This window comes from Aplidium turbinatum, chromosome 9, assembly GCF_918807975.1.
Source record: "Aplidium turbinatum chromosome 9, kaAplTurb1.1, whole genome shotgun sequence".
In the NCBI taxonomy this organism is placed as follows: domain Eukaryota; kingdom Metazoa; phylum Chordata; class Ascidiacea; order Aplousobranchia; family Polyclinidae; genus Aplidium; species Aplidium turbinatum.
The window spans coordinates 21,141,144-21,168,244 of NC_137480.1; the positions used below are offsets into that span (position 1 = coordinate 21,141,144).

The window sequence follows — 27,101 nt, forward strand, 5'->3', positions numbered from 1 at the left end:
TTTTAGTTGATGTAACTCAAAACTTAAAAAAAAATTATAACGTAGATGTTATGTTTAAAACACGTTATTTTATTGCAATGTGTTTTGTTATTTATTGCTCGGCAGTTGACGACTTTCCATGTTGAGAAAGATCACAATTTTTATGGCAAAAAAATACAAATTTATCTAAAAAGATTGATCCCAAGCTTTGTTCTTCGCATTGAGACTCAGATACGCCACCTTGTGACCGCTAAGGTGATCTTTTATTTTACAAACGTCACGTTGAAAGGTACAGCACAAAATGGCACTTGCGTCATAAGGGAAATATCCCTAGACAGGAAATCAGCCGTTTTTTACATTGATTCAACGTCTGCAGACGGCTGATTTGCTGTCTGGAATGAAAGCGTCGCGGTGACTACAACCCGGACAGCAAAATCTGTCTTTTTTTACATTGATTCAACGTTTTCAGACGTTAAAATAATGTGAAAAAGAGGAATTTTCCTGGCTGGGAAAGGAGTATATACAAAACCTTCACTGACCAACTGAGAGAGGAAAAGTACAAAATTGCATGGAGAATAATTGAACGTACCTGTACTGGGATCCTTCAACAGACCTTTAGGCAATTATATTCGAAATAACTTGGCCTGGGTAAATTTGACACGTTTAAAAAGGCATAGAACCGGGTAAAATCACCACACACCAGCTGAACGTGGCCGCAATGATAATCCGAACCCCAGTACTGTACATAATCGGTTCCTAAAATTTTCCATAGAAAAGGCAGAATTATTTTCTAAGTTCCAATCAACTTACTTTAGTTCGAAGACAGTTCAAAGGTAAAGTTACCGAACAATGCAAGAACCAATATATAGAGAAAAGGGTAACTTAACTATTGTAGTGCATCACAGAAGCATCGAAAATGGAAACTACGGTGTTTGTGTTGAGCTTAGTTAGCTCAAAGCCTGTGCCATCAGGGCCACGTTCAAGGAGCTCCATTCAGAATATGAAAAGTTCATTCTGAAAAGTTTGCGACACTTTTAGCTGGGTTGAAAACAAAGCACCATTGGTTGATTAGCGAAGAAACATCAGCAGTCAGTTTTCTCCACTCCAATGACAAGTGCTCCCCAGAAAGAAAAATCCGTCATTTTTACATTGATTCAACGTTTGCAGACGTTGAATCAATGTAAAAATGACGGATTTTGCTGTCTGGGTCACGACAAAACCAAAACTTTAACATGGGTTCGATATAAAAAATCTTCCAACAATAAAGCTGCATATAAAAGTTACACATTGTGCTGTAATTACAATCCAAAGATGAACATATTTCGAATTGTAGCGATATCAATAGAGCCAGTAAATAAGTTCACACAAGTTCAATGAATACAAAAAGGACTGATTTAGGGGTTGGGCAATTGGCCAAACCAGCTAGAAAAATTCGTCCTTTTTGCATTGATTCAACGTAAAAAGAAATAGATTTAATGGCTGGGCAATTGATTACATCAGCTAGAAATGTTCGTCTTTTTTGCATTAATTCAACGTCTACCGATGTTGAATCAACGTAAAAAGTATAGATTTTGCTAACTGGGTAACGATATATGCTTAGAACAAAGGCAAGCGAGGTAACAGAAGAAAATGCTACCAGAAAATACTTCCATACGATCAACACATACAAAAACCTCCGTAGCATCGCTCCAAACAGGAAATCAATCGTCTTTTACATTGATTTAACGTCTGAATGTAAAAAAAAACGGTTGCTTTGCTGTATGTTAACAACTTCAAGGGTAGATGAAATGAATTTAATCATGAAATCATGAATCATGAAATCATGAAATCAATCTATGAAAATCTTCAATGAGAAAAAGGCAATTGCCTACTGGTATTCAAAGATTTCATCAACCACATCAGCACAAGGCAAATAAATGAACGTATTTCACAAGTAAATGAAAACTGAGTGTTTTAAAGGCCATGGAGGAAGCGCACGTTGACTGATGACACAACTAGTGAGTGACACAATTGAAAAAATTATACATTAGAACATCACTTGATTAAAAAATAAAATCTTCAAAGAAAAATCAATGATCTGTGCCCAGGGAAGTGGGCCGCGATTGAGAGGTCACTGATGTACGGTATAGCTTAATTCGATGCCACTCTGACAGCGAATTGAAGATCACGAACATAATCACACCACGAAATCTCCATAGAGGGAAACGTGCCGATTACAATGGAAGTGTAAGGCATCAGGAATATGCACGAGATGTAGTCAAAAGGAAGGATTTTGCTGTCTGGGTACTTCGTGTACAATTTCAGGTCCATAAACGTAAATACAAAAAAAAAACTCGGCGAGCGGCATTTTGCAACCATGGATAGTCAAATCTTTTTAGGTTGGTACAAATCATGAAATCCGTTTCCACAAAACAAAACACTCAAAAATATTGAACAATATTTCAACTTAAAACTAACATTAAATAACCTTCAGTTGATGTGATTTCATCCACTGATTAGTTATTTCATCATATGTAAGCACCATCGTCGATAAGCAAGAGTGAAAAGACAAAAAATCTACAAAAAGTCCTGAAGATTTTGAACAGGAAAAGACCGGTCACAACCAGATCATGCTGTTGTCGGCGTTTTCGGCTTTCACGTGGTTCAACATGCTTTCCACATCAAAGTCTGGGGAAAGGGTGTCTGATAAGGACGGCACCAGATCGGTCCCGTTCAGGGGGGTTCCAGATGATGTGGGGCAGGTTTGGGGGGCCGCCTGTTGCTGGGTTACCCCACTCCCATTGTTTGCAATAGAAAAGTCTACACTAGATGCCGGTAGAGTGTCTAAAAAGTCGGGATAGCGAGGTCCGTGGGAAGTTTGCTGATGACTCACCCCGGAAATCATGTGGGAAGGTTTGGGGCCCTGAAGTCGACGACTTGCCTCACCTGGAATAAAAAATTTTAACGTCAAAAAATCTTCTGAAAACAACATAACAAAATTTGAAAGTGTTGAGAAAGCAGCAATGGACACTAGGGCGAATCAACCTCCGTCATGAAAAAAATTTCTCAATGCATTATATACAGGGTGGGCAAAAAGTAGGCTTACAGTTATTAAACTTTTTTTGTATGCTGTAAATTGACCTGCGGTACACTTCATGAGATTAAACAGTTTCTGTGTAAGATATAACGAGCATTCTTGACATTTAAAAGTACCCACATAAAAACAATAAATTTACTTTTAGACCCAAACCCTACTTTTTATAACTGTTCCCAAGCCTTCTTTTGGCCCACCCTGTATATTAAAGCTGTAGTATCCCTAGAGAAAATCAGTTGTGTAAAATATTACCAAATTTGGATGAACTCTACCGGGTCCACATCGAGCTTGAAAAAACAAAAAATAGGGTCATTCCACATGAAAACAGCCAATATGAAAATATCTTGAATACCACGATACCCCTCGGATTTTGCTGAAACATTGTCATACTATACCTTAGGTTACCAAATGAAAGAGTTTTAGATCAATATCTCAAAGGGTTTGTCCATGGCGGGCATTTAAATTTTGAGTACCACCCTCATTTTTGACTTGTGGGGGTGGCCGTATAGCAATTTTTGCCATTTTAAGAGCCCTATAACTAAAATTTGCTACGCTAGCTCATTATAAACAATAATACACAATTAAACAATAAAAAACAGCATTACTTATGTTTGGGTATTAGGTGGGTCACCAAAATCCTAATATTTTGCCCCATAAAGGTGTTTTTTTAATTTTTGAATGCTTCTGACACCCAAACCAATCAATATGTTAGTCTACAACATGATCATTTGCAATACTTGAAAACTTTTCTTCTACCAAATCAAGTTTGAGAGTTGTGGTGCCATTAACAAACATCTAACAGTGTCTGAAAACCCGATCAGGCAGAAATGGCCCTTTTTAGTGCTCTAAATCACCATGTGGGCATTTTAGGGTCATATAGTGGTCCAACTGCCTGTTGCAGAGTAACATAAGACTGTGTCTATTTTGATGCACCCAAAATGACACTTTAAGTCTGCACGGTTTTGATGTTACGCGACAATTATTCTTTTGATGTGAAATTAATGCTGTAAAAACAATATTTTGAACCTCACGGTAATACAATGTCAAAGAAATGTCTTAAGCTAGACGTTCTACGTGGGACAATGCACTGAGCCATCCACCTGTGTCCATCTCTTCTACGCTGCCAAGATAATCCTCCGGTGTCCGGGTGTGATTGAATCCTCCTCCTCCTGCGCCCATCCCAACTCCACTATCCAGACTCGCGTTTCGTTGGTGGAAGTTGTGGTTGTTGCCTCCAAGGAACGGATCTAATCCTCCGGTAGAAAGTTGCTAAATGATTTGATCAAAAGGAGGTGAATTTAACTTTTTTCTGGTTGTGAATAACAGAGAAAACCATCTGCACGCAACAAGGTTCCCAGAAATCAAACTCCGTCTGCAGACGTTGAATTAATGTAATGATCATGCTGGTAACAGCGAAACTCAATCAATTGCAATGTAAAAATGACGGATATTGTTACGATTATAACCCTTTGTCGGTTAAAAATCAGTCTTTTTTGCGTTTAAAGCTTTCAAGTCAGCAGACGTTGGATCAATGTCAAAAATATTGGTTTTGCCGAGTGGGTAACAAGCCTAACCTGTTTAAGAAGTTGCCTTCGCATCATTTCCTTCTCTTGAGCGAAGTACTTGAGCATTCCTTGCTGCTGGGGAGCAACGGAGCCCCTTCCTTGGCCTCCAGATGCGGCAATGTCCATGTGATTCACCTGTTGAGGAAAGAAGACGTAAAGTGAGAACAATAACAAACCTGTTTGAAGATAGCGAGAAAAAGGTATGGCTTGAAGCTGCAACACTTACCGTCCGATTCTCTTCAGAAGCTGGCCGTCAGAACAAACTGAACTCTACAGAAGTGTGGTTCTTCACCACAGAACGGTGTTTAACGCACCACGATGTTTTAACGCACCACGATTCTGACGAATGTCCTGCCTGCCATGCTCGTTTTCTGTGGGAGTCGAACCGAGAACCTCGCGAACGCTTGTCATTTTTTTACACAACCAAACACACTTCCGATGAAATCGTGCTCCATTGCTACGTAATTTGATGCTTGACAATCAATGATAAATATAAATGGAAACCGAGAAAGGAAGTGAAGACTTACTTTCATCAATTGTTGTTGTAGCTGGGTGTTGTTGGACTGGTTGGTGTTGTTGTTGGCTTGGACATCTGATCATGCAAAGAAAGCTTTGGGTCAAGCAGGCTTCAGAAGTCACGCTATAAATAATTGTCTATACAAAAGTGAAATCACAAAATTGATAAATCAAAAAAATGCTGTGATAGTGAGTTGGAAATGAATTTGGCAAAACGAAATTTCACTTCCTAAAACACAGCTCGAAATGGCACTGCAATTAAATGAAAAAAAAATCGCTTCGAAACACTTTCGAAGCATTTATTCTGAACAACCCAAATACAAAGCAGTAGCCAAACTCAATAAACGGTATCGTGATATGCGTCAGGGTAATATCCATAGAATTGTTGTTTACCTAGAAATTGAACACCGCTCATTAAATATGCAAATCCCAGACAGCAAAATCTGTCATTTTTACATTGATTCAACGTCTGCACACGTTGAATCAATGTAAAAATGACAGATTTTGTTGTCTGAGAAGTGGACATCTTAAGCAAAATTCGCATAAACATTGAGCGGTAAATTTGACAATAAGCTACAAATGCCACTCCCAGCGAGACCACGACTTCAGCAGGTCCTTTTTTACATGCATTCAACAGTTGTAGACGTTAAACTAACGTAAAAATGACTTAATTGCGGACTGAGAACTTGGTTGTTAGTTGATTGAGCAAAACGTTTTTGTAAAACTTTTAGTTCAGTCGAAAAAATAGCTCGGAGCTATTTTTATGCAAGGTCCATTTTCTTTCCAGAATCGCAAACAACTGGAACATAAGAATTACACCCTTCTGCGTTGCTTAGATGCAAACCAACGTTAGTACAGCAAAAATAAAAGCTTCAGGTTCACAGTCATGGTAGCATAGTGAATGTTTGTTTACGGCAAGCGCTGAATAGGCACTCACGTCATCGGTGACTTGAGCTTATCAAGACAAGACAGCAATTATCATGCCGCAGCATCACACACTGAAAGCTTGTTTGAGGCAATTCAACGTAACATTGTATTAAAGCAACTAATGAAGCTGATCACATGAAAGATGACAAATCTAAGGCTGCACAACCACCTGATAGTCAGTGCATCCCCAGACGGTAAATTAGCCATGTTGGTCTTCACTGCTTCGAATTTATGTTTATTGTTTGAAGTTTTTACGTAATTTAACGTGGAAAGTAACCGGTCACACATCATTGGCCAATCTTTAAAATATTGCGTGTTTTATTTTTGTTGCCTTCAATCGCACTGCAGTATAAAACTTTGTAAAATTTTCTTTTGTATGTTATTCTCTCTGAGGATGCGCATTGTCATGGTGCGCGAAACGTCAGTGAAGCAATAAACCAACCTGTTTATTGTTGCTTTTACTTTCAATTTCATCAGCTGAACGTTGCAACTAGTTCTAGAAATGATAATTGTCCTGATGAACACCCAAAATTTTCAGTATTCAAATTAGCCGTTGATTTGCTTATAGGTGCATTTTGTGGTTGACATAGAGATAGATCAACGGACATTATCTAACAAACGCTACATTTTCATTGTGAAACAAGGTAACTTCTCAGATAGCAAATCAACCGTTTTTTATATTGGTTCAACGTCTACAGCCGTTGAAAACAGGACTCGTTGAGGTCGTGGTCTTAATGACGTTGAATCATAGCAAAAAACAATTGATTTGCTGTCTGGTGCAGATGTAGGGGCACAATGTTTGGCCTTGTGATAGTTGTTAAGGGAAACAAACCATGAAGATACGGAAAAAGCTCCCAGCCAGTAAATGTCGTCTTGTTTACATCGATTTAACGCGTACAGACGTTGAATCAACGCAAAAAAAACGAATTTTGCTAACTCAAGTGGACTCAATCCAGATCTGGCGCCAGCAACTCTCAAAAGTTTCCCAATTAGAAAGCAAGGTCAACACAACATCAAAGCATAGGCATGACTAAGACCATTTCATAAACAAAATGAAGCAAACTTGCTCCTATGATGGTGACCTAAGGAAACACAGTATAATCAGCACAACATTTTAAAAGTAACAAGAACAAGAACATCTGTCCAGTTAATAAAGGCTGCCTTTTTGCATCGTTTCTTCGTCTAGCTGCAAGGTTGGCTGTCAACCGCATTGAGGGCACATTTCCAGCCAGCAAATCAACCAACGGTTAGAGACGTAAAATCAACGTAGAAAAATAACTCATTAGCTGGTTGGTAAAAGTGGTGCATGCTGTGGTAGGCCCTAAAGATGATCGCAATTGTCCAATTTGTCCATAGCCACAAATACAGCGACTTCGACAAAAAAAGTTACAATTTCCACAAAAACAAGCAACAACGCAGTCAGTCAAATATAAGAGTTAAACTGACTGGTAAAGCGGTGGTCGAATAAATTTGTGGCTAGAACACGGTGCGATACTGATGAGCCCAGCCTCATGGGCGAAACACGTGTCTATCGCTGTCAATTCTTGCTACAAATCGGCTGCCGAGAAACATATTGTTGATTGGATGGTCTGAATGGCTAGCGTGGAAGCTATACCGTTATGGTTAGCGAATCGCAACTGCTCGCTGTACTAGTGAGTGCTCAGCCTTGTGCTGATAGCCGGGAAGAACGCCTCTTTCTTCACAATAGTCAAATCCTGTTAACTGGAATTCAGGCAACGTGATTCCCGCTGCTGGTAAAAGTCTGTTGCAGCCAACTTCTTCCTAGCTGGAAAGTCATTCTTTATTTTATATTGATTTAACAGGTCTGCATGTATTGAATCGAAGTGAAAAAGACTGATTTGCTAACTTGGGCACTTCCTTCTATTGCGGTAAGCAGAATTTTGACACGCTTGTAACAACTATACAAAGCTAGAAACGTTTTGCCGTCTGAGTTAACTAACTTTTAATCCCGATAACAAATGAGAAACCATCGCTAAACAAAATTATTCGGTTAAACAACGTCAGTCAAATCAGCGAGGCATGGCTGTACATTTAACAAGGCTGTGGAGTTAGAGGGATTTTGGCGTGTCCGGAGTCGGAGTCGTTAAAAGAAATGTAGGCACTTAAATTTAAAAAGTTTTGAAAAACCAAATTAACATCAAACCAATCAAAAGTTATAGGAACAGCGTTTCAACCAATCAGAAGTTGCAGGAAAAATAGAGAAAATATTTCTGATATAAAGTAAAACAAGTCAACGCTTCGCCGTCCACAGCTTGGCGTAAAGGGTTAGGGCAGTGGTAGTCATTTCGATGACACGTGTTCGATTTCCACCTAAACCATAACTCTTTTTTTCTTCTGTAATTACCAAACAAAGTTCAAAGTAGAATTAACTCTCTGGCTGAATGATAGAAGGGTCACGATTGAACCGTAGTCACTGAAATATGTTCTAATTGGTTGGCGGTGTCACCGGGTCCTACAGGGAATTGTCTTGTTTAATTAAGTGGCTGCCTTAAAAAAGACCAACTCCAACTTGATACAAAACGATGGGCAATAGTTTTTTTACAATATTTTTTCAGACATTGTTTCTTGGTCTCCATGTTGTGATCTAAAACTTTGCCAGAAAATAGAAGCGTTTGTTCTTGTCAGTTTTGTGAAAGTCACCGTTTCAATTCCGATCACAATTGAAATTAAATTTAAAAACATTAAAAAGGACAAAACTTAAAAAAAATCTGGCAACATTGAAGCCGGAGACTGCCAGCTACAAATCGAGGAGTCATGTCGCGTATTTTTCGCCCGACTTCCACAGCCCTGATATTTTATTGAACAAAACTTGATCTGGGAAGCAGACAGATTAAAGCAAGTTCACAAGGAAGCAAAACACACTCCTTTAAATCAAATTTAAGTGGCTCAAATGAAATCCCAGACAAGATAACAAGCAGCTGGTGATGCGATAGAGACTGATAGGGACTAGGGAGCAGGCCAGGGCGAGAGATCTGGCATAAAGACGCAGCAGAGTACATAATGATGTTGAATTAATTCCTTCGACGAGTGCCAAGCAGGTGCCACTTTTATTTTCAACTTCATTTAGTAATAGTTTTACAGCTTGCAGTCAATCAGTGATAACTTTAAATTTAACAAGTCTTTGGGATGATCTGATGCTATATCGAACTCATACCTATCGCATCAAAGACAAACACTTCGACCACTAAGCCGGTTACATTTAACATGACGAAGTTACACCATTCCCAATGAGGCCAGTTATTTTGCCTAATGTCATGGCCAAGACACACTACTGAAGATTTAAAACGCTGAACATTTTAAACAACCTTTTTTGATTTTTTAAATCGTCAGAAGCACACTGTAGCCATTGTACAACAATGGAAACAAAATTACGTAATCAAAAATACATGTATCAAAAATACATGTACTTTTGATACATGTAGCAATCAAAAATACATGTACTGACTAACTAATCAAAGAGCCCAAAGATGTGCTGGCAAATGGAAAAACACAATAGAGATGGATGATTCGATTATGTAAATGTGAATAGACGGTATGTTCAGTTGTGTTACAGGTAAGCTGCCATGAAATGTCAAAAACATACAAAAGTACTCCGTAGTCGTATTATTGCCATCGTTGTGCGTTAATTTGGCCACAAAAATAATCATGACACTGTCGGCAAAAAACAATTTTGTACATTGATTCAATGTGTGTAAACGTCATTTACTCCAAGCTGGTGTGACCGAGAGGTGTGTAGCTTCTGAAGTGTGAAACAAAAAACTTTTGACAGAGCTTCTCTTAAAAAGTCATTGAACCGTAACCAACGACACGCTTGACGTAACAACCAAAGCTGTTGATTTACAGACCTCACAAAGAGACAGGGAACAGACAGCAGGGTCAGAACTCACAATATTTCTAAAGTAAGTCAGCACTCTGCAATCATTTGCAGACGCCACACTGAAGATTCACTCATAAACTTAACCTCTTATAACGACAAATATTGAATGAACCGAAATTATAAACTGTTTCTTTCCCTACTGTGTGATAGTTTGCTACAAATATCAAGGATAATCTGCAAAAATTTATTGTTTTTACACATGATATTTACAATGGCCGACATAAGGTCTTGCAGCCTCGCCGAAACGGACACATAAGATTATTGATGATTCATTACATTTTCGGAATCAAAACCACAATTTTTAATATAGCATTAAGCAAACATCCTACAATAAATTCTATGTATAACATCAGAAGCTGTCATGGCGCAATGCCCGAGGGTGACAGAAATTAAAAAACACACATCGGTCATGTGTTGTTTTACATTAATTAGACGTATGTAAATGATCTTAAAATGTTGAATACACTTGCTGATAATGCTGCAGGTGTAGAATACAAGGTTTAAACATGTTGCTTTGTTCATTACATACAATATCTGCTGATGCATTTTTTGAACTAAAACATGGCAGGCAAAATATAATTTACATGTTCGACCCTGTAACCCTATTGTAAGGGATTCTAAACGGTTGTTATGATAATATAGATACAGTGGCTGTAGAGAAAAGAGACAATGATATGTCCTTGATGAAACAATTTACTAAGTCAGTGAAACCTGTAACACACAAAAAGCTAAAAACCTAGTTTGCGTTTCTAAAAATAAATTAGGTGGACGCCCTTCTATACTGTCATAGGCACGGATGGATTGCCTATAGCGAAAAGCAAAAGTAACACACTGCCTTCAGTTTATGTCTTGTGAAGAATACAAAGTTTACATCATAAATGTAAACATCGCCATTGGATACCTCAGTTTGACGTTTAAGATTCTTATTGCGGGATGTAATTCCCATTCAACAACAACCGTCGTTTTTACATTGATTCAACGTCATGACGGATTTTGTTGTCTGGATGGATGCGCGACCGTTCTGCTGCAATAGATTCGTCTTGTGCAGGTGAAAGAAACGTCAGTAAAGCGGGAAAATAGGATGAAGATTTGGTGACTAAATTCAAAAGAGAAACTAGTATACAAAAGTTCATGTGAGTGTAAAAGGCGAGCACACATGAGAAAGTTTTTCTATCCTGTTTTCGTGAGATTGTACACTAATCGCATTCAACCCAATGAAATCGGTTGGTTTTACTTTCTCAACGTCCACAGACGTTGAATCAATGTAAAAGTACCGATTTAGATGAGTTCTGCCTGCAGTATCAAGCACAGCCAGCAAGATAATCCTTTGCAGTTTGTCAACATCAACAAAGTTTGAACCACACAATGGAACCTCTGCAGTCAGCAGACGTTAAATCAATGCAGACGTTGAATCAATGTAGAATATGATTGATTTGCTGTCTGGGATACTTTAGCAATAAAATGAGTGATGTGAATCTTCCTTCACATGACACCAATCGAACACGAATAATGTCGGATTAAGTGAATGGTTACCAAGAAGTCGAGTGTGGGTGCAATTACAAGTAAGACATTGTTTTTACATTATTACATACTGTAGATGCCGAAATTACCAAAAAACTGAGCAAGTTTATTGACCTCGCTGTTCTAGTACAGCACAGACAGAATGTGTTCTACAGGAATAGCTCCTGATACTGCACCCCTACTCCAGACCTTCCTGAAGCGTTTTGCAACAGTTGCAATGTTAAAGCACATATCAGAACTAAACTCAACTGTTTGCTGTTTATAGTGTCAGATGGGAGATCATTTGTTGTGGTTTACTTCAAAGAAATTTCTTGGTACCCTTGCGCATGCGAATTATGATAGACACGCCATGATACCATATAACGCTTGATGTGAGTTCTTGATGTTGTTAGTATCTTCTCCAATTCGACCACTCTCTAGCCAGAGATGGCTTTTCTAGAGTTGAGTGACCGACAGCGCTCTATTCTATCATGACATTCATGTGCAACAGTTGGCTCATGTCCACTTGCTAGAAGCCAAACAGCAAAATCCGCCATTTTTACATTGATTCAACGTCTGTAGACGTTGACGTTGAATTAATGCAAAAATGACGGATTTTACTACTGGGGGAAAAAGTCCAAACTTAAGAAGGTAAGTGAACTACAAATAGCGCTCCCTTCTTTCCCGACGTCAATTCGTACTCAGCGATAATTCTGCAGCGTTCACTGGATGGGGAGTAGATCACAAGCCAGACAGCAGAATCTATTAACGTGCCACGTTGAATCAACGCAAAAATAACGGATTTCTGTCGGAAGCAAATTAACAATATTGTAGACGGACGAAACTTCGTTGTTTAGCAATCAAACTGTCTTCAAACATCTAGTCAGTTGTCTTTCACAGTTTTACCCATTACAAACACCACAGCAACCACACCACGGCACGGCAGTGAGGGCTGGTTTAGACGATAGACAAAACAGGTGCAGCTTTGCAAAATGACAAAATTGACTTTAGTGTGCAGTGCATGCATTCACACGGTCACAAGCAAATGCATACTATATAAAGCTTAAAACGTAACTTTTAAGTGCGAACGTCGAGTTAGACAATTCGTTTACAGAAATTTCCCACCGTGTTACATTGATTGAAAGTCCGATACGGCAGGGACCTGATACTGAGCTTTGGCCACCCGTTTGCTTAACTCTAACTGCTATAGAATACAATGGCTTCTTTTGGGGTCTTTCAGTAGTGAATCGGTTTTTACAAGTTGGAAAATAGTGCTTCGTTAATTCTCCCACAAAACCGATTGTCGCAAGTTTTCTTTCTGAAGTGGCGTGGAAGGAGATGACGTCAGGAAAGCACTCAACATCAGCAGAAACCCAACACCGAGTCAATAGATCAAGCACCATTCCAATCTAAACAAGTCTTCTGTCTCAGAGCGGGGTATCCGTGGACCAAACGCCGAGCATGACAAAGTTTTTGGCCAACTATTGCACTGCATTCAAAATGCCACATTGCAATACGCCAAGTCCCCAACGACACACACTGGCTGGAAGAAAACTAAATTCTTTCTGTGATGCACACTAATGATTGAATTATTGTACAACTACAATTTTCACAAAAACTGTAAACACTGATGCAAATGTTTTCATGGAGTCAAGACTTCACTTAGAATCTTAGATGCTGATTATTATACTTGAATAAGCGGATGAGAAGCAAATGTGACAGTCCTTCGGATATTCATCAAGGTTATTTTTAAAAGTTTCGTTTAAAGCACGTCCTCTCCCAGCACAAGTTGACGGTCCTTGGTAGCGAAAGTACTATCTTTTTTGCATTGTTTCAACGTCAACAGGTGTCAAAACGATAACTTTGCTAGCAGGGAACAATCCCATACAGCAAAATTTGTTCTTTTTACATTGATTCAACGTCTGCAAACGTTAAATCATGTAAAATGATGGATTTTGCTGTCTAGAAACAAAGATGACTGGTAAAAATGACACAAATAAAAACCCAATGAGAAAAGATTTTGTTTTATGATCGCCGATACGAAAGCGCCACAATAGCTTGCTTTTAAATGTCCGCAACTGACACGCAATACAATATTTAAATGACACGTTTACCAGTTGCATCTACAACAAGGATTAGATACCTCAGTCAACAACAAAGGATTTAGAACGGCCATGTTTTTACGGGTACAGCGAAGCCAGCAAATTAATCCTTTTTTTACGTTTATTGAACAATAACGTCAATTTAATTGCAAAAAAATGTTACGCAAAAAAGTTTTGAAAAGTATTTGCATGAAATCCTCAGTCATAACAAAACATACTCTCTAGACGCAAAACGAAGAGATTTAGCGTTATGGAATAAAAAACCTGCAATTTGTGACAAGAAACTAGCCCCCAGCAACAAGCTTCGCCTCATCGGTGAGACCTCCATATTAGGGATGATCGGGCGTCGATGCGCGGTGGGCAGTGCGAGCACGACCTGCAGCCAGTGCGCAAGTGACGTCGGTTTCCGCCCAGACACTCGTAACGACAGCGACCAGAACGCGTGTGCAAATATCACGACTTGCGACCGATTGTATGACGTTGGATCAACTGAAAGTTGTAAAACCTTTCCGCCAAAATTTGCGTTTGCGCGTTTTGTGAACTTGTTTGTTGGCTTGAGCAGCAGCGATTAACTTGCTGCTTGGCTGTCGTTTTCTATCTGCACTTCTGTTTCTAAGAAATAACGTCCAATAAATGTTTCCTTAAGCTAAGGGAGGGTATGAAGAATTGCATGAAGGATTTGTTTATTTCGTTAAAAAAGAAACATCCTTACCAGGAATTGAACCCGATACTTAAAAATATCAAGAACAACCGAATATTTATCAAGCAAAGAGGACAAATACAGAATGGGCCTGTTTACCAGGCAAATCCTTTCCAGATCTTCGGTTGGACTGAGCCAGTTTTAAATCAGGAGTTGTTTATCAGGGTTGGGTGTGTACTGTGTATTATTTCAACAGTCGACTTTGCTAGGAAGTGGACAGCCACGTCGGCCTCACAAAATCAATCCAACCTCAGCCCAGAAATCAGCCCCAATTTGATTGGTGTGAAGTTTCTCGGTCAGCGTCACCCAGACAGCAAAATCCATCATTTAAAAGTGACCAATTTTGCTGTCGGGGATGCTGTCACTTATGTTTGATGGTTTTGTAAATCAGTTTGTTTTTCACCATCCCGGATGAAGCTGGTTGACCAGACAACTTTCAGCCGGTCGAAGTTAGCCGGTCGAAGTTTCCGCTTTTACATCGTTTTAACGTCGCTAGTCATTGATACGGAGCCACTTTTTACTGGCTGTGCTTGAGCTAAGAAAAAGAACAATCCATTGAAAAACTGACTAAGCCGTGCACTGTATACAAGAAAGGTGCCATTCTTCAAGGCATGAAGTGCAGCCAAATAAGCTACTTGCAAACAAGCTAACGGCGATCACAATATGAGACACTTTTAAAGGTAGAAAAACATGATAGCTACCAATACCCAGAAAGAAAATTTTGCTGTCTGGGTAAACTCACTCACAGGCCGTGTCAAAGAAAACGCTTGGAAAACTTAGACAACAAATCACATCTTTGTACTTTGATTTAACGTCTGCAGTCGTTGAATCAATATAAAAACAAGACTGATTTGCTGCCTAGTAACATACGAAATCTGAAGCTTCATCAAAACAAATCTGGCGAGAGTTAAATACACACAGTAGCACTTGAAAAGAAGACTCTTAAAGAGTTCTTTGGCTTGCTCTAGCTAACAAAAACTTTGACAATTTTACATCGGTTGAATGTCTGGCGACGTTGTATGAATGAAAAACGGCAGTTTCAGTTGATAAGAAACTAACTGACCTTTGCCAAGCTTGAAAACAACCAGGCACCATTGTTTTGGACATTTATGAATGAAAAATGCTGACACTGGTTGCTCCTAATTGAGCCAAACTCAACTTATGTCTGAGGCTCCACTGAGTGAAAGTAGACGCAAGAAGGGAATCAAAAACGAACTCTTGCCTGGACCGCGCCAGACAATACCCCAATAGTTAACAAAACCAGTACATTTTACATCAATTAAAAGTCTGCAAACGAATAAAACGTTGGCACAAATGCACAATATGATAGAACAGCCACGCAAAAATAAAAACAGATTTGGTAGCTAAGCAAGGCTGCAAATGGATGACTGACTTTTTGCTTGGTTTGTGACAATTTGATGAATAAAAGATAGAATCGGTGACCCAAAGCTATAGTGAAGACTGACGCGAGCAATGTATCTACATTGCACCACATATGGTAAGGTGACAAAATGCTTCAAAAGTGTTTAGATTCATAAAAAAAAAAAAAACGCTCGAGAAATCGTCTTTCTTGCAGTTGTTTTACTTTTGCAACAACAGTGCTGTAGCAATAAATACCTTCCCAACCATATCACAAAGCCGTACAATAAAGTTGTGGCATTTCAAAATGAAAATGTCCAACAACGAAATTTTACGGTAAACATTGCGAAAAATGAAAAAATTTTCCACAAAATTTCCACTTCAACTTAGCGTGCAATGCGGTGCTGATGGAGAAATGTGGAAATCGTGTTATCGTAAAATGTACCAGCCAAACTGTGTGCTAACATGCCACACAAGGTCTTTAAAACAACAATTCGGCGACAATGATATATTTGTAAATCAATAAATCTAAGTATTATTTAGTCAACACTGAGCACTGCGTGGGATGTAAGGCTATCAGTGAAAAAAGCAAACTTTGTATTGTAGCAATGCATTTTATTATTACTGCACATTAAAACCACAGTAGCTGCATAAAAAATACGAGGTCAGGATGTTTGATCTTGACTTAAATAAAACAGAATGGTTTGGATGCGTGCGCTTTGTCATCTAAATAAAATTAACATAGGTCTGGGTAGAGAGTAACTGCAATCAGTTGCAAAACGTTTCTTTGAAAATTTGAGGAACTCTATCCGTGCTGTTCGTCCCACAAACGCTGTGGACAGATAGAGCCAGGGGCGTAGTCAGCACAAAATTTCGGGGGATGGGAAAATAAATAAATATCGCACATGCCAGTGAGCCAGGCAACTAGTCGCCAACAGAGGAGGACTTGAAGGGGGCCGAGGGGTCAAAAGTTTGCAGTTTGAGGGTACTTTTAGCCTAAATCAACAGGAAATCTCTGTCAAATAACGCTGTAACAGATTGTAAAATGTTTATTTAAAATATTTTGGGGGGGGCAATTTCCCTCTTTGCCCTCTCTGACTACGCCCCTGAATGGAGCAACAAGCCGGAACTACCGATTGATGGAGCTGGTGGGATAAACCAGTAAAGCGAACACAGAGGATGAATCTACCAGTTTAGAGTACATCCTTAGGAATAGATTTTTTTCTATCGATTTAAACGTCACCAGAATGATGTAAATGGGCAAAGTGAAGGCCTGTGGATGCGTTATATCCCCTTATGCAATGCACGCTCGCATAATCATAGTTTAGTTGATGTGTCGAGACAGATCTATTATAGTTTGAGGACTAATATGATTGACAGCGTGCAGTCACAGAATTAAACCAAATTATAGCCACGAAAACAAAATTATACATCATGATGTCGAGTTTGAGAGGATAGTCAAATCGGCGGTGACAAAGGCCATTGCAAAAAACAACATTGACCGAAGGAAAGTTGAATGAAAAACAAAAAAAGAATTAAACTATTGTACATAATATATGTAAGTAACTGAGACTTTAGCTGAAACACTTTATTTATTATTATTTTGCTTCTTTGCTTTACCCTTATTTATAACCAAAAAAATGAAAACATCAGTAGACAATACAAAGCCATAGCAACTTAAGAGATCAAAATTGTAAAACGAACTGTGGTGAGTGCTGATTTCAGAGAAAAGTAAACTGTCATTTGTTGTTGGACATGTCAACAAAACCATGGATATTTCTTTCACACATTTAACTTGCAATGAGTTGCATTTATTAATACGCCCCAGGCACAGACCAGACTAAACCAGCGCGTCAAGCCGTCAACTGCTTCAACCACACTATGAGCGAATGAAACCAAACACAATCAGAATCACATCGACATTCAGAAAACCAAACAATTTCTTCTGCAATTACTCCACATTCGGCAGCACAGTCAAAATTTAAGAATGATTTTTAGGCCCGCGTTTACCCCAGGTAGCAAATCGGTCAATTTTATTTTGATTCAACGTCTGCAGACGTTGCAAAGATGTAAAAAAGCACTGATTTGCTGGCTAGAAAGAAGCACAACATGAAAACAACAAGTTCCAGTTCTTTTGTTTTCTTTCTCATTGAAGTGTCAGTGACACAAAAGCTGAGCTCTAACCGATTTTCTACAACAGAAGCCTGATGCGAAAGTTGGCTGGCAAAACAATGAAAGTTATAAAAACAGATTAAACAATGAAACAACAAAAAAACATCAAACTTGTTTCCGGTGTTGCTTTATATGCTACGCTAAAGTGATAACGTTACATTGATGTGAAAACATATTGTTTTACAAACAAAGGCAAGTTAACTTTTGAGTGTCCATTCTACAGCCCACACCAAGAGTTGGCTTTGCAGCCCCGCGAGCAAACGGCAGCAATGTGCCCAGCCAGAAAACCAGTTCACTTTTACATTGATTCAACGTCTGAAGATGCTGGATTAATGTAAAAAGAGCTGATTTGCTGCCGACCGATCCGAGGGTGACATGTTTCCCATGTAAAGAGTGTCTTTAACTGAAATAAATGGTCTACCCCTTCTAGTTCACTATCTTTCAATGTAAATCTAATGATCGAGCATGCCAGTGTGGCACAATGACCCCCTATAATATAACAAATCAATGTAAAAAAAATGGTTGCTTTGCTGTTTGGGGAAATGTCGGACATCAACAAAAGGTAGGAAGAAAAAGTTCCAAGTTTTCCATCGCTCCAACGTCTGGCGACGTTGTTGGTTGAATAGAAAAAGAGACTCACTCTGTTGTAACCTGGGATCCACCCAACTTGTGGAACGCGTTTGATGGTTGATGAAGTAGACTTCTCCTTGGGGAGTGGATGCTTGCTCCCAGCCCATTGGGAGAGCATCCATTGGCAACTGAAAAGTTACGGAAAAAGATTTAGCTGGGGTAACCGCAATCGGTTCCATTGGTCTTAAATTATTGCAATTTTATTCACCGCAGTAAAATAATCTGAAGTAACAATATGATTATTGATTATATACACTGAGTGTTTAAACGTCCTGGCACGGGTGTTGTTCTGCACAGAGCTGACAAATTCGAATTCTGTTCATAAAAAAACTACAATCGAAGCAAATTGAAAAAACAGGTAAGACATGAAAATTCTGGTATTAGGTGAAAGCTGGTCACAAATTTGCAACCAATACAACGAAACGTTTATAACAAAGGAACAAATAGTCTGCTACCAATTTTAATATCAGGACAATAGCATGGCAAAGACTTAGTACTCATTCTTTGTGATTTATTGTAAATGAAGTCGTCCGTAAGACATTTGCACCATTGTTAATAGTCAAAACACCAAAAAACATGCAAGGATCGCTGAAACTCAACATGGCAAGTTGAAAGTGCGGCAGGCACTCAACTCAATTATAAGAAGCATCACGTGAATCTGTTATTATAACACGATCCATCTCTTTGAAAATTAGAAATTACGAAAAATTGTTAATATCATTGCAGAACAAAAAAACTTGCGATAAGGCAATAAAATTATCAATGATTCCTACGTCCAGCTATGCAAAGATGTTTCTTTCTACATTGATTTGATTCATAACCTGTTGACGATGAATCTATGCAAAAATGACCCTTTCTGCCGGTTAAGGCTCTGACACCGACCTCATTCTGTGGATTGTTGTTTTGCATGGGCGATGATTGGCTTGATGGATTCTGTACCAGGGATTGACTCTGCATAGTCGCGAGTTGGCTCTGCCGTTGTTGCTTGATAACTTCTATCCTCGGGTCCTCCCATGTGGTGCTTCTGTCGTTGTGACTGTAATTCATAACGAGACAGTTTATGAGATAGCAAAATTCGTCTGCAGACGTTAAATCAATGTAAAAATGACAGATTTTGCTGCTTGATAACGGTTACACGATATCCCTACAGGCCTACAACCTACATGCGAACAAGTGAATGAACAATAACGTTACGTAAGGTCCACCCGGGAACCTTTAATTGTGTACCAGGCCTTAAAACTCGTGTTTTTTTTTCCGGCAGCCATCGTGGCCCACCGAGAGCTCCTTCTCGGCAGACAAATCTGCGCGCTTGGAGGCCAAAATATAAAACGATAGGACAAGTAAATAGAATTAAACTTGCAACAGTGTTACAATGATCACTTAGCGTTGTTGAAGTCTGGGCGACGTCCTGCTATAGAATCGTTGTACCACGCAATAACTGCTTTATCGGGATTGTAATCCGGTATTGCAGGACCATCTGACGACACTACATTGTTGCAACTACTCGCAGCTCAGAAGATTGTTTCAACTGCATTAAACCGCCTTTCATAAAACCTGACCAGTGACCATTTATTCCGTTATGTTGCTGGGTTTTTTTTGCTGAGACTTTTCGGTCATTTGTCTGAAATGACTTGAAAAATTTCGGTTATTTTTTATTTATTTCGGTCATTTTTTCTGATGAAAATAGTCCTTTAAAGCAGGGCTTCCCAAACTTTTTTGGTCGCGACCCCTTTTAATCTCCTAAAATTTTCCGCGACCCTTTACGGTTGAAAGGATAAACTATGCAAAATTAACGTTTGTGATCTTTCTTCTTCTTCTTTTATTGTCGCACTTGATTCCAAGCATTGACTGCCTCGTGTATGAAAAGTTTCCAGGATTCTCTGTTGTTTGCTTTGTGTATTAGGTATATGTTGGTGTATGTTGGTGTTAGTTGATCTTTATTGAAAGGTTTAATTTAAACGAAAACTAAAAACAAGCAATCCGTACTCGAAGCCTACTACTTTACTACTTGTAGCCTGCTGCAAACAAAACCAAAAAGTAAACATATTTATTCAGTGGGATGAGTGCGACTGCTCTCTGCCACAAAGCAGGTCCAGCCGTCGCTCGATGTTTGTCAATAGCCGGTTTCAATGTTACTTACGCTGGAACGGTAGTTTATCAACGTTGAAAACACTGACACGCACATATGCGTGGAGACAAACCGCAGGAGTGCGGTTACTGCTAAGCCATATAATGGTGAATATTCCGCTCTAACGTTCGGCTAAGCCAAAAAGTGTAAAACTTTTTTCCAGAAAATTCAAGCCACAACTTAGAGTCAAAAGATAGATCTGCAAATTTTTCCTGAGATGTGAAAGAGAGGTGCTCGGTACTTTGCTTTTGCATTGCAAATGAATTTTAGATCCAATCTAAATTGGTATTGTCCAATTCTAGAAGAAACTACTTTTTAAACTCTTTCAACAGTCTTGACAAGTGTCGATAACCAGAGGCTTAATAACGCTTGATTCCACGCCATTGTCAGTCAAAAACTTTTCAATAAATGAAAATATTTCAAATGAATCATTTTCAATTTTTTGTTTCTAGATGTTTAATTTTTTGATGAACGCTCCAACTTTAGATTTCAATGTGAAAACATAGATGTTTTCTTCTTGGAAGGACAAATTAAATTCGTTCCCTTTTTTTCAAGCAAACCTGACAAGTAGCATGATTTGAAAAGCCTTTCCAAAAACGTCTTTACAAAAACGGCAGACAAAGTTTAAACTTTTTTTCGTTGGAAAAATCACGACTTAATTTTTTAACACTAATAACTTTTTAAAGCGTTGGCTTTAGTTTTGAAATCCACGTTTACAATGCAGCAAAGAGGGTTTTAAACTCCTATTCCATATTTCACCATATAATCTTACAAAATACGGGTAGCCTATTGAGTGCACGACTCTTAATAAAGTTAATAACTTTCACAGCATCTTGCACATACTGTAAGTGTTAATATGCAGTGCTTTGTGTAAAATTTGTATACTTTCTGCGACCCCCGAAGTTCATTACGCTACGCGACCCCTCAAGGGGTCGCGACCCCCACTTTGGGAAGCCCTGCTTTAAAGTATAGCTGATACAAACCAAAATTTGCACTTCCTGACTAGCTACAACATTAAATTTCGCTGAGAAACGTTGTCGTGTTTTATCTGAGAAAAGTTAGAACAGACAAACGTTTCTTCAACGTTCATCAGCGAAACTCAACCTTGCAACACCCGGCCGCAGCCATCTTTTTATTGCACCGAATTGACTATATATTTTTTCGGACATTTTGACCGAATTGACTGCATTTTTTTCGGACATTTTGCTAAAAAATCGGTCAATGACCGATAAATGACCGAAAAAAACAAAAAAACAGTTATGATGTCACCATTGAAGGTGTGAAGTCACTAACCCACAGCCGGAACATTTCTCAACTATGAAGACACGTGTTTTCCCTTCCGATTTCAACTAACCTAGTTCTCCTTTTTAACAACGATTCAATGTCCGACAACATTGAATCGATATAAAAACAACAACATTGCCAGCCTATGTAAATTATCACTTTGGATTAACACTTTGTTAAAATAAACGTCGGGAATTGCAAACAAGACTTACAGCGCTGGTGATCGCAGCTGGATGTATTCCATTTACAATATATAGGCCTACAATAGCAAATGTTCCCGCGCAATACAATAATGGTGATTATGAGGCGCTGACCTAATTCTGCGTCACTCTTTGATACTACATATTTTCGACATTTAATCCACGATCATTCTAATGCGAAATTAAATAATTGGCTAGAAGAAACCGGCGGCCAAACTTGGCCGACTGAGGAGGTAGCACCGGCGGTCATTTAAGCACTACTTAGCGGCCATGGCCGCCGGTTGCTTTAAGGCTTGGTGTACGTGTCGCGCCATAATTATTATGCCCACCCAGGCCCAGCATGAAGCCTACCGCGTGACCCGCCTCAAACTGTGGTAACATACTATGTGACTTGCTCAACACAGACAATTGAGCGATCTTGGTTGAAGTACAGATGATTCTAAAGAAAATGCTAAGTGTGGGTCATCAGCTGTTTCTGTCTCATCAATCATTTTGCTGGAAGACGATAGAAAAACTTCCGATGACTTATCTTCATAGTTTTTTGTTACAAAGTGCGTACGGTATTGCAAGAATAAATGTATGGAAATATTTAATAACACGGTTATTGGTTATTTTTACTTTTGTAATTAGAAATCCAATTATCTGTTTGAGTCATAAGGAATGAATAAACTAGCAGAAAACTTCACATGATGGGTTGATGGTACCACCACTTTTTTTTTGACAATAACAAATGAAATCCAGCATTTACTTAAATGCATGACGAATTATCAGACAAAGCATTTTTGATTAGAAAGCACTGCTGACAATTATAAAAGAGATAAAAAAAGGTTTTTATAGACGGAATGGCCCGTTTCGGTGAGTCCGATCATTTAACGGGGGATTTTTTCAATTTTTTTTTAATTATCGGGTGCCGTAGCCTAATTATCATTGCCGTTTTAGGGTTAGGGGTTTGGGGTTAGAGGTTAGGAACTCACCGAATCGGACTCACCGAATAGTAGCAGACCCTTTTATAGATGGGACTTTTGTGCACTTATGTTACGTCAATAATAGCCAACAACAGACTACTTGTCAAAGCAGGTGGAACGGCAAACAAATACATTTAAGCGGCAAAAGATGTTTTAAAATAGTCTTCTCACAAACAACAAGGAGTTATTTCGTCACCATACACTTGTTTACACCAACTTACGAAAGCGTAATAGCTAGCTTTCATATACATTGGCAAACCAGCCAAGCGAAAATTACAAACTGGTTATTTGATCTGCGCTAAGCTATTGTTTCCCAGTCTGGTAAAATCAGTCCTTTTTCGCAATGACTTCGACATCAGAAGACATTGAATGAATGTATAACAATGAGTAATGGTGGTCTGAATCGTTCTCAGTGTGATGTCAAGTATGCAATCTCAAAACGTTCACTCAATGTGAAATTTAACTTGTCAAAACTCTAAACCAGCAGTGTCCCGGCAAGAAAACCAGATCTTTTATACATCGATTAAACATCTGCGGACGTTGAACCGATTTAAAAAGGTATAATTTTCTGGCTAGGGTAATGGACTAAAACGAAAAAAGGTTAATGAAAGTTTATACACAAGTAGAACCACTTAATTTTTGCAGAAAACTGAGAGAGTTAAATTTTGAAATTTTCACACAGACACAATCTACCATAAACAAAATTATCCAAGCCTGGCAAGCAAAATGGATTGATGAACACAAAACTGAAAGAACTAGGATGTATTTTTCGCTGGGCAAAAACAAACTTCCAAATAAGGAAACAATAGTCATCATTAAATATTTTCCAACAAAATTTATGGGTGGCACATGATAATCTTTATTTATAAAAACGTGATAATGGTGAGCACCTTATCTTCTGCGCCATCTCACCACCTTCTTTTATACATACAAAGTATATATATAATAAAAAAAAAACTGTTCTTTCTGCTGAATATTGTTTTTTTTTTACTACTATTCATTATTCAACTACAAAATGAGCCACTTTGTGTCACTATGTAAAAACAGGTACTTAAACATTGTTAATCAAATACTTTGCAAGTACAACTTCCTGTATTACTACTATGTCCACGTTAAATCAATCATTCAACTAATAGCTCATTTGTTGCACAGCAAATAGAGACAAATTTGAAACCAGATGGAAATAGATAAAATGTTGAACTTATAGATGAACAAGAAGACAATTAGCTGGTAAATACATACTTCTGAAGCATATTTTCAACATAAAACAACTTAAATGTATCATACTTCCCATTAGAAAATAAGACTACAAAGATTTCTGCCCAGTGGGTTGCTACCTTGGCGGCTGAGCCTGCGGCAGACAGCAAATTATATTTTTATCAAATTTTTAACATAATAAACTATTTAGACAACCAAGAACCCTCTTGAAACAATAGAAGTGCTGGCAAAATTTAAGAGCTCAGCATTTAGTTCATCATAGGTAGCATTGGCTGTGATACATATGACGACAATAATCAAACAGATGCACCACCTTAACTAAAAAAAAAACATTTATCAAACAGGCGTATACCTAATTATTATTTGAACCATGGCTGGCCAGTGGCCGCAGGTAATAAAAAAACTTACTTCATGAAGTATTGTTGGCCGTCTGGTGTCTTAGCAACTGCCCATCCTGTTGGTAACGGCATATCTGGAGGTATATCCGAAGCTTTTACTTGAAGGCTTGCAATGTCAAGAAGCTGCAAACTTGCAGGCGATGACTTTGAGCGATTATGAGCAACCTAACACAATCAATGCAGTTAATACACAAACCATGACCATAGCAAAGTAAAAAATAAAAAGGACAAAATTGTTGTGTTGGCTGAATGTTACAGCGTTATGTCACTTGAATGTTTGGAAGCTTATGGAGTTAGTTCAAGACTTGGTTACCAGTACTCATCAGCTATATGGTTATTAAGTTTATGATTTTCTTTGGTAGTACCGGTACTGTATTCTATTTTATTTTCACTTTATTGATGATGTAATTTATCATGTAAGATGAAAAAGCACTACTGCAGGGCTCGAAATTCGTTTTTGTTGACGGCGGACAAACGTGTCCGGTCTGAGCAGCTATCTCGGCGAACAAATTAAATCTCACGGCGGACACACCAGTTTTAGAGTCGATCGTCATGCTTAATCCCTTTATCTTGATAATTCTTCACCATTTGAAAACTATAGCTACGGTTTAGAAGGCTTGTTAAAATTGCAGTGAAGTCACTCTGAAAGGCTTTCATCAGACCAACGACGTGCGCTGGAAGAGTCAAAGCGCCCTGTAGCTGCTTGATACGCCGCATAACTGATTAACTTCCACCAAACGAGGTCGTGTGGCTTCTTGCGTCACAATTTGCTTTGGGCACGAGTCGGAAAACTTCTACACTAACACTACTATTTTCTGCTGTGCAAAGTTTCACTCGGCTTTATTCTTTAAGTTTATTTTTGCGCGTCATGTGAGCGAAAGTGAATTTTCCCTGGGTCTTTTCTTTCTTACTTTAATACCAAAGCTTAACAAATTTTGTAACCAACCTTGCCTTATCAATATTACTCGGAGATCAAAGCCAGACATTCTGACGTAAGACTTGAACTAAGTTGCGCGTGAATAGTGTAAAAGTACCGTACTCCCATCGATTCTTGGTGAAGAATTCACCTATGTTACGCTGATTCAATGTCATCAATCGAAGCAACATAAAAATTGAAAGTTTTTGTGCTTGAATGGAAGCTAAGGGATACGATACAATATTAACATTTTCTAGATGCGTGCTAGAATGCGCGGGAAATTATATTCTCGCAAAAATTGTTCGTGCTATGCAATGACGATTTGTGTCGCTAGTTCCTGTGTTATTTCTCGGCGGACAAATATGAACGATCTAGGTGGTACTTCCCGCGGACATCACATGCTGTGACGGCGGACATGTCCGCGGTGTCCGCCGTGAATTTCGAGGCCTGCTACTGTGCTTGCAATACCAGTTATTTTTTTTCTCATTTGCCTACGATATTTGTCAGACAAAAATTTGATGACACCAAAAAACTATTTGCCATCATCAAGGCAAAAAAATATTTTTCAAACATCAAAGCATATTGAATAGAAAAAACAGCTGTTGAACCAGAAATGTAAGTTGACGATATATATAAAACAAACGTAATTAAGAGCCATAATCCTGTTGAGTAATAAAATTTTAATGCAACATGATTTGATGTTTTATGCCTACTTCAGCAATTTCTAACCACTTTTCCCATGATACACTAGTGTGCTATTTGTATTATAAAAGAATATCACATTTAATAAACTTGTTGATAATCAAAATTAGTAGTTTTAAGTGAATGGTTTATTGGCAATACCTGGGGAATTTGAAGATTTTGGTTTCTTGCATTGGCATGTTGGCCGTAAGCAACAGCTCGTCTCTGTGCTGGGGATAAACTATATCCTGGTTTTTGGTTGATGTTTCCATTTAATGGGCTCCCGTGAGCCATACCGGGAGATGAAACTGAAACGCCATTGTTGTTATTTGTGTTTGAAGTGATTCCAGCAGGAGATGGATGGGAAGCGTTTGAATCAGAACTAGAGCTCCGAGAATGATTGATCTGAGTTGACGTTGAATCACCACCTAAAACACCCATGGATTGCGAATGACCATGATGAAAATGTGGTGCCTGTCGTGGTCTGTCTGGCTGAACAAAAAATGATTTTGGCAAGTTTCTAGCCTTCATAGGAAGAGATTTACTTTTGAAGTTTGGATTCATCACAGTATTAAACAGCGCTTCCAGCTCAGATGCAGAGTCTTGTCGAACATGAATGACCTGGTTATTGCCGCTAGGCCGTTGTGTTATTGTTGTTTGAGTTGACGGATTATTTCCATCAACATCCATGTTGAATTCTGGTTACGTTCTTTAAAAAAGACAACAGTTTGTTAAATAGATCAAGCAAATAAACTGTCACCTAGGCACGGAAAACTGCCTGTGTCTGTAAGCAGAAACAAATTTTAAATATTGTACTATAAAAATACGTGGTCCTTTAGGATACTCCCTGTCAATTAAGATAATGCTAAAATACTGTCATCACAGGCCTT

The 27,101-nt window shown here is 38.6% G+C and overlaps 1 protein-coding gene across 1 annotated transcript; it reads right to left on the bottom strand.

The window, feature by feature from the left end:
- Nucleotides 1-101: 101 nt before the first annotated feature.
- LOC145777057 (transcriptional coactivator YAP1-A-like) lies at nt 102-26,990 on the bottom strand. The gene is made up of 8 exons (XM_082588335.1): nt 26,374-26,990; nt 24,625-24,779; nt 19,304-19,457; nt 18,432-18,549; nt 5,145-5,209; nt 4,627-4,752; nt 4,153-4,321; nt 102-2,904 (listed from the first exon to the last, which is right to left on the bottom strand). The coding sequence occupies exons 1-8, from the start codon at nt 26,899-26,901 to the stop codon at nt 2,576-2,578; spliced, it is 1,644 nt and encodes a 547-aa protein (XP_082444461.1). The 5' UTR covers nt 26,902-26,990; the 3' UTR covers nt 102-2,575.
- Between the last annotated feature and the right edge of the window lie 111 nt (nt 26,991-27,101).

Coding starts and splice junctions, on each gene's coding strand:
- LOC145777057 (XM_082588335.1), bottom strand. CDS start 26,901: ATGGATGTTGATGGAAATAATCCGTCAACTCAAACAACAATAACACAA. Junction 18,550..19,303: donor ACAACAATCCACAGAATGAG/GTCGGTGTCAGA, acceptor GTAACTTTTCAG/TTGCCAATGGATGCTCTCCC. Junction 5,210..18,431: donor GGATCCCAGGTTACAACAGA/GTGAGTCTCTTT, acceptor TTGCATGATCAG/ATGTCCAAGCCAACAACAAC.